Source organism: Temnothorax curvispinosus, unplaced genomic scaffold, assembly GCF_003070985.1.
Source record: "Temnothorax curvispinosus isolate PA1 unplaced genomic scaffold, ASM307098v1 QBEX01006010.1, whole genome shotgun sequence".
In the NCBI taxonomy this organism is placed as follows: Eukaryota; Metazoa; Arthropoda; class Insecta; order Hymenoptera; family Formicidae; genus Temnothorax; species Temnothorax curvispinosus.
In genome coordinates this window covers 4312-12036 of record NW_020215790.1, presented here as the reverse complement: position 1 = coordinate 12036, position 7725 = coordinate 4312, and the positions used below count along the sequence as shown (strand labels likewise).

The 7725-nt window shown below is 30.4% G+C and overlaps 1 protein-coding gene and 1 long non-coding RNA gene across 3 annotated transcripts; both read right to left on the bottom strand.

The window, feature by feature from the left end:
- Window positions 1-82: 82 nt before the first annotated feature.
- Window positions 83-2852, bottom strand: LOC112455326. Its single transcript, XR_003040851.1, has 2 exons — window positions 2248-2852; window positions 83-2108 (listed from the first exon to the last, which is right to left on the bottom strand). It is a non-coding gene; the product is annotated as an uncharacterized LOC112455326 (long non-coding RNA).
- Window positions 2853-4409: 1557 nt separating this feature from the next.
- On the bottom strand, window positions 4410-6281 carry LOC112455324 (mediator of RNA polymerase II transcription subunit 15-like). 2 transcript variants are annotated; one of them, XM_025017170.1, is made up of 5 exons: window positions 6147-6281; window positions 6006-6066; window positions 5533-5620; window positions 5107-5158; window positions 4410-4674 (listed from the first exon to the last, which is right to left on the bottom strand). In XM_025017170.1, exons 1-5 carry the CDS (start codon window positions 6202-6204, stop codon window positions 4547-4549), a joined length of 387 nt encoding a protein of 128 aa, XP_024872938.1. In that variant the 5' UTR covers window positions 6205-6281; the 3' UTR covers window positions 4410-4546. The 2 variants fall into 2 exon arrangements, with proteins under 2 accessions (XP_024872938.1, XP_024872939.1); XM_025017171.1 differs by having other exon boundaries at window positions 6006-6240.
- Window positions 6282-7725: the final 1444 nt, after the last annotated feature.

The following is a 7725-nucleotide window of genomic DNA, read 5'->3' as shown; positions in this document are numbered from 1 at the left end:
CTGTAAAGGCATTTGGTATGACGTCATATATATATAGCGATCCTATGTTTCTCTAATTTTAAAATGAATAAACGTGTAACGGTGATAATTGTACACATTATTTATTTTTCATTTTTGTAATATTTGTTTACTCCGATTTGTTTAGGGCGGTTCAACTGTGATTGCCTCTAGCGAAAATAATCGATTTTAGCGCTGTACAATAACCAGTGACGAAATTTATGTGATATATATTGTACGCCTTTTCTCATATGTCTCCTTAAAGCATATATGAATAAAAAACCTGCAATTTTTAATTAATACACAGATGCTTATAAATTCATTTTATACTCTTTCCTTCTCTTGATTCTATCCTTCACTTATTGCCCGAATTCTCTTTGTCTTATATAAGAAAATTCAACATAAATAAAAGAATGGAAGTTAAATACATTTTTGCATAACAAGATATCGAAATTTTGCGTTAAGTTGTAGCGCACAAGATTAGTCGCATCGCTTTTATGATGTCCATTTAAGACCATGGCCTAGAATCTTCTATTGACTTCATAATCATTATATGAATAGAGAATAGAGCAACGTGTAGTAGGATTTACAGTATAAAGTCGCCAGTAGCGAAAGAAAAACCCCAAAAGAAAATACAAGCAAGTTAAAAAAACAGCTAAAAAAGGCAACATTTGAAAAAGTAAGCAGAAAGAGGCAAAAAAAGAGAAAAAAAATTATAAAAATAATATTCATAGTCCAATTTTATAAAGACTGTATGGTATCTCGAGAACATGTTTAAGATCTTTCATGTCCATTTCTATCAATGCCGATTAACTTTAATCTCGGTTTTAATCTTATAAAGTCGAAGTCGGATAATGACCTAATAAGGAGTGAGAGCGGTATTCATCGTTCTTATATTTAAGAACCTGCTCTTAAGTACAATATCTTAAGATGTTATAAATTAATCACAGAGCCGTATTAGCATCTCAAGGCATTACTTATTAAGACATTATTACTTTGACAAATAAGAACAGACTATGAACATGAACCAGAGACTGCTCATTACCTATGTGTGGACAATTTAACACAGAACCTTCTAATTGGTTGGTCTAAGGGAAAAAGTCCAAGCACCAGTCGATATGAATGGCTCCGGTCAATTATTTCGGTTAGATGGAACGCTACAATACAGCTTTAAGCTGTAAGAAATTGGCCAATTACAGTCAAAGGTGAGGAGAATAATCAATTACGATTGGTCAATTTCTTATGTGGTTTAGAGTTTAAAATACCTATTGTAGACCGGGATTTATTCAACTTAAATATAGGCACAAATCATAACTGTTTCCTCTAGAGCAGAAAATAAGATTTGATATATAATTTAATATTTAATATATCTAATAATATCTATGGCAGTAATTATTGGGTTGTTTACAAAATTCAGGGGGATGCGATTTTTATTATAAAGAGGAAACTAAAAATAAGAGAACAATGAAATTTTAATATGTTTACAAGTAATCCCCATCGTGCTTGATGATTGATGACCTCTTCCTATCGCTTCGGTAGTCGCCGGACACTGCGGTAGAGGCCATATCAGACATCCCTTTGTAAATATAGCTCTTTTAAGCTTCTGTTCAAACTCAATCTCTCTCAGCCTCTCAGAGCTCTTTTCAGAGGCCACAATAACAATCGTAGTCACATGAACTTATGTGATGAATACGGTGGGTTTCACCATTGCCCAATTCCTTGCTGCCGCAAAAAGTCCTTTTGCTTTGTTCAGTCTGGCGTTATCATGTGCAATAGCATGGGACTCTTAATTTTTTTTAAACGCAGCCACTTGAAAATCTGGCCCTTCAAAATGGCCATGTACTACCTCTCTGCGTTGATCTCGTTCTTCTGAAAGATGTACCACCAAGTGATGTCGGTAATGTCGTCGATGTCGATGGTCAGCAGCAACATTCTTCTCTCTTCATACTTTGATTCGCGAGGAACCCAAGTTCCATCTAACGCTTATAGGCTTCGAGCAGTCGAGACCCTTGATCTTTACCCTTTAAACTCTTTTACTCTATAGAGGTTGCCTTTCTTTGTCTCTCCTTTCCTTATAAAGTTCTTCTCTCTTCCCTCCTTTCGTGGACAACCTAATATAATAGTAATTATAATTAATATTTATTAATTTCAGTATCTATTAATTTATGGCAGTTTATCACTGTTCATGTTTCCGCTCTAAAAAAAATATGTCAGTGATCTAGAAGCTAAAAAAGCAAAGAAGGAACAAACCTTTCTTTAATTTTCCTTTTGTTATTTTCAGAACACTACACTACCATTTTTATCGGGTGCATGCCGTAGTACGCAGAACTAAATCATCCGAATGTTTCTGAGTCTAAACCAAAGTATAGCCAAATTCACACGTAACTCCCGTCCTCCGGCCGTTATCAGGGACTCGATTGCGTGTATCTTGAAACAAGGTAAAAATTATAAACGTGAGGAAATTTACTAATGTATCTACGATTTTATTTGTCGAAATCTAGTAAATCTGTTTACTTTTGTAATTTTCACCTCATTTTAAGATACACAATCGACCTCCAGAACCACTCTTGCCCACAATAGCAGTTTATGCTCGGTGCATCTTTTCTTTAGTCTATACCCGATAAAAACAGTACTTGAAATCCACGTTATTGCTACGTGGATCAGCATCGTGGAATCCACGTGGACATTCGAGTGGACAATCCACTCAAGAACGGTACTGTAGTCCACGTGGATGAGATCATCGATTTGACGTGAAATCCACGTGTTTCACTGAATAATTATTCGACATAAAAAAATTATTTATTTCAAAATTTTATTATTTTTTAACTAAATTTGTTTTTTAAGATGCAGTCTATGATTATAAATAATTTTCGTATTTGAAAAACACACTTACCTTGGTGGGATTTGAACTCGGGACCTCCTGGATCGTGAGCCAACTGCCTTACATGGTAGACTACTTCTTAATTTGATGTAAACGTTATATACATATAGTCTACATATGTCATAACCAGCGCAAATATATAATTTTTCAAAAATCATCTTAAGAAACAAATTCAGTTTAAAAAGAGTAATAAAATTTTGAATTGGATATATGATATAATATTTCTTAATGTCGGGTGAATGTCAGAAACCAGTGCCGGCTCATTATGAAATTTTGTGTTCGTAAATATATTTATGAAAAAAGTATATTTATAAAGTTAAAACATTCTTATCAAATCCTTACAAGGACCTCACTAGACAAAAATAAGGAAACCTTTCGTTAATGAAACTTTAGAAATAATGCAGAAACGTAAATTGCTGATGCACCGACTAAGGCTAAAATGTGTCAATCAACATGGCAATTGCATACAAAATCTTATTCAATACAAGTTTATTCCACCTGCAGTATACAAAGTATAATTGCAGCATCAAATTATAATTCACTATTGATTATCCATTAAAAGCTATGACATTGCCATATAAACGCAGTATAATAATACTTTCATTGATTAATTATAATCTTTAATAGAAATTACGTGGACGTAGATTTATCCACAAACTATCCACATGGATGCAACGTTCTTTTTCATCACTAATCGAAGTCTTTTATCCTCGAAATGTCGATAAAAATTCCCTGTACATATCTCTTAATAGATATATCCACAGAGAATCTACATTGATATTTCGAGGATAAAAGACTTCGATGTAGTGATGAAAAAGTGTGCAAGTCGAAACTTGCACATTGCTTCCTCATGGTTTTTAAGTGTGCAAGTAGAAACCTCCACATTGCTTCCTCATAGTTTTTAAGTGTGCAAGTAGAACCCTTCGCTCACAAAGCTCCTCTATGAGAAAGCTTTTATTTTATTTAATGTATAATTATTAGTATTTATTTTTTTGGCTTCCTCATAGAGGAAGCTTTGTGAGCGAAGGGTTCTACTTGCACACTTAAAAACTATAAAGAAGTAATGTGCAAGTTTCGACTTGCACACTTAAAAACTATGAGAAAGCAATGTGCAAGTTTCTACTTGCACACTTAAAAACTATGAGGAAGCAATGTGCAAGTTTCTACTTGCACACTTAAAAACTATGAGAAAGCAATGTGCAAGTTTCTACTTGCACACTTAAAAACTATGAGAAAGCAATGTGCAAGTTTCGACTTGCACACTTAAAAACTATGAAAAAGCAATGTGCAAGTTTCTACTTGCACACTTAAAAACTATGAGAAAGCAATGTGCAAGTTTCTACTTGCACACTTAAAAACTATGAGGAAGCAATGTGCAAGTTTCTACTTGCACAATTAAAAACAATGTGTAAGTTTCTATTTGCACACTTAAAAACTATTAGGAAGCAATGTCTTATTCAAACATGATGCCTTGTTCAAACAAGTTCGTTTGTAATATAATACACACGTACCTAATTTGCGAATACGAAACTGATAAGAAAAAAAACTCAATGTATTTTGATAAGATATTAAACGTATATATCTCAAATACGTAACATTTTTTCTCCATAAAATAATAAAAATAATTCACATTTTCTTTCACATATTTGAGATCGTATTTCTTTAATTTTACAACGAAAGTTCGGACAACGTCTGAAGAGCACCAATTGGATCAGGCATGACTTGATTATGGTCATACCAGGTATGATTGGTACCAGCAGTACCTGGTGCATTACCAGCCGCATCCTTTTTGGAATCTACGAAAAGAATAGAATGTCACTGAAATAACATACGAGATCTAACATAAAAATAATTTTGAAAAAAAAAGGATATTGGACAGGAAAACTAAACTTCAAAATTTTCCAAATAAATAAGGTAAAATATCTTTAAAAAATAGAGTACGGTTAATAATAATAATAATAATAATTTAATGAATCATTAAGTAACTAGAACAAATAGTTTCTTGTTTTTTTTAAAGCAGCAAACAAATACACTTTCAATTATTTCACGATTATTTAATTCGTATTTAACAGAATAAATTAGTGTCTCGTTGACAAGATCTATAAACTACATTTAATTTGATATGTAATATTAACGTAATAAGAGTTTGTCATTATTTTTATAAATCTCATATTATAATGTAATAAGAAATTAATATAATATATAAGACATATATATCAAACGATTACTCATTTCTCTGAGATGAAGAATTAATCTGGCAACAAAACCCAAGTATTCTTCCTGCAAGAAGAAAAAAAATAGATTAGTAATACTGAAAGATTTGCATTCACATATAAAAATATGTTTAGAGTATCAAAATAGGTTCCTATTTAAATGATTGTTATAATCAGAAGAAGAAAAATTTTGGATTAAATAGTGTACATAATTATTAAACTGGATTATAAGCCTCTGTATAAATATAGGTAGTCATTCATCTTTCCTCAATCCAACATCTAATAACATATCTTTCTCCAACATCTAATTAGATATTTTACTTTAAGTTCAGTAAGTATAAAGCATTGTACATATTTCACTCTTAAATCCAGAAAGTATAACATAATGCAACTGTAAAGAACGAAATATATTCTTAGCATTCTAGATAATTTTAGACATACCTTAGTCTTAGCTTTTTGGAAGACGTCATTCTCCATTTCCATGCTATTTTTTGTTGTGGGCATGCCAGACACTTGTATCGCTTCGTCACTGTCAATAAAATATTTGCTATTGTATATCAAATAAAAAATTAGAATTATTTCCTTTGATTGTACTAGCTATGCACACATTTTATAAAACAGGATAAAAAAAAATTTTTTAGAAAAAATACACAAAAAGATAAAAAAATAAAAAAAAGATAATAAAAAAACGATTAAAAGTAAATTTATTATTGATACATACATAAATATTTCGTGTCAAGAAACAAAATAAATATATATGGAATTACATAAATAATATATGGGATATATGGGACGTAAAAAATAAATTTATGTAACAATTTCAGAGGATATTATTCTTTAAATAATAATTGAACTTTTAATAATGCTAATTGATGACAATGTTCTCGCTTTATAACCGACGTAAATTGACTTACATTTTCGCGACTACGTTCTGTCGAAAATGTTGCGTTTTCCACGAATCGTCAGTAGCCATGACTTTGGTTAAATTATTTAAAAGTACAATTAAATAAAACTCAAAAAAGATATAAAAAATTTACAACAAAAATATGCCGTACAACAGATACCACGTTCGACTTGGTTTGAGACGCACAGTGCACACCATATAACGACCATTAAATCACAATAAAATATTGACGGAACAATCTAACCTACTATTCTAAATTGTTCTAGATGGGGAATGATGGGATAACTTTGGAACTTCGTTAACTTCGTATGCGTTCCGAAACGTGATGACCATCAACCTTATGAGGGGTCTACAATGCAAGTCGTGAGTTGTGACCCGTAAGAAATTGACCAATCACAGTCGATTATTCTCCTCAAATTCGATTGTGATTGGTCAATTTCTTATGACTCACGACTTATGACCATAGATTTAGGAAGATTAATTACTATTAATTACTAAAGATATATGACTCAATAATTTAAATTTAAATAAAATAACTACAAATATATGTAATACATATATTACTGTGCTACTCAATAGATTTTGTTCTTTCTAACTTATTTTTTTTTTATTAACTATGTGTATGTACATAGCAATTTATAGTCCAGTTTAATAACTACTATATATTATTTATCAAAAATGTTTCTTCTTTTAATCATAATGATTATTATTTAAATATAAGCCTTTTTTGATATTTAAATTTAAATTACAACTTTTAGTATATATATATATATATATATATATACACATATATATATATTGTATATTAAAAGTTGTAATTTAAATATATACATATATATATATATATATATATATATATATATATATATATATATAATATTCAGAAACATTCTATGTTAAAACATATGTTTAGAGTTGTTAGAGATGTCGAAAAAGATGTTTAGAGTATCAAAATTCTATTTAAAAGATTGTTATAATCAAAAAAAGAAAAATTTTGGATTAAATAGTATACAGTAGTTATTAAACTGGTATAAGCCTCTGTATAAATATGGGTAGTCATTATTCATCTTTTTTTAATTCAACATCTAATTATATATATCTTTCTCCAACATTTAATTTTATATTTTACTTTGTATAAAGCAATGTACATATTTCACTCTTAAATCCAGAAAGTATAACATATAATGCAACTGTAAAGGACGAAATATATTCTTAGCATTCTAGATAATTTTAGACATACCTTAGTCTTAGCTTTTTGGAAGATGTAATTCTCCATTTCCATGCTATTTTTTGTTGTGGACATGCCAGACACTTGTATCGCTTTGTCACTGTCAATAAAATATTTGCTATTGTATATCAAACAGGAAAAAAAAATTTAGAAAAAATTTACATAAAAAGATAAAGAAATAAAAAAAGAAAGATAATAAAAGAACGATTAAAAGTAAATTTATTATTGACACGCACATAAATATTTATGGCAAATGGCGGCAGATTTTAAAAATTCAAAATGGCGGATTCAATATGGCGGACTTAATTTTTTTTAAATTTATTGGATTTACTTGAAACACGTTACTCGGGGGTTTTTGGGGTCGCTGATTACGAATCTAACGGTGAACTAACTTTTGCTGGCTGGATTATGCATTACATCTTGCCTTATTCGTTGGTTGGATTATTATATCTTGACTTTGCTGGCTGGATTTGGCATTACATCTTGCCTTTGCTGGCTGGAT

Bases quoted from the DNA above. Each gene is read 5' to 3' on its own strand.
- LOC112455324 (XM_025017170.1), bottom strand. From the start codon at position 6,204: ATGGTCGTTATATGGTGTGCACTGTGCGTCTCAAACCAAGTCGAACGT. The intron at 6,067-6,146 runs GTACGGCATATT...ATTTAACCAAAG, and splicing joins AGTCGAACGTGGTATCTGTT to TCATGGCTACTGACGATTCG. The intron at 4,675-5,106 runs GTAATCGTTTGA...TTCTTTTCGTAG, and splicing joins TCTTCATCTCAGAGAAATGA to ATTCCAAAAAGGATGCGGCT.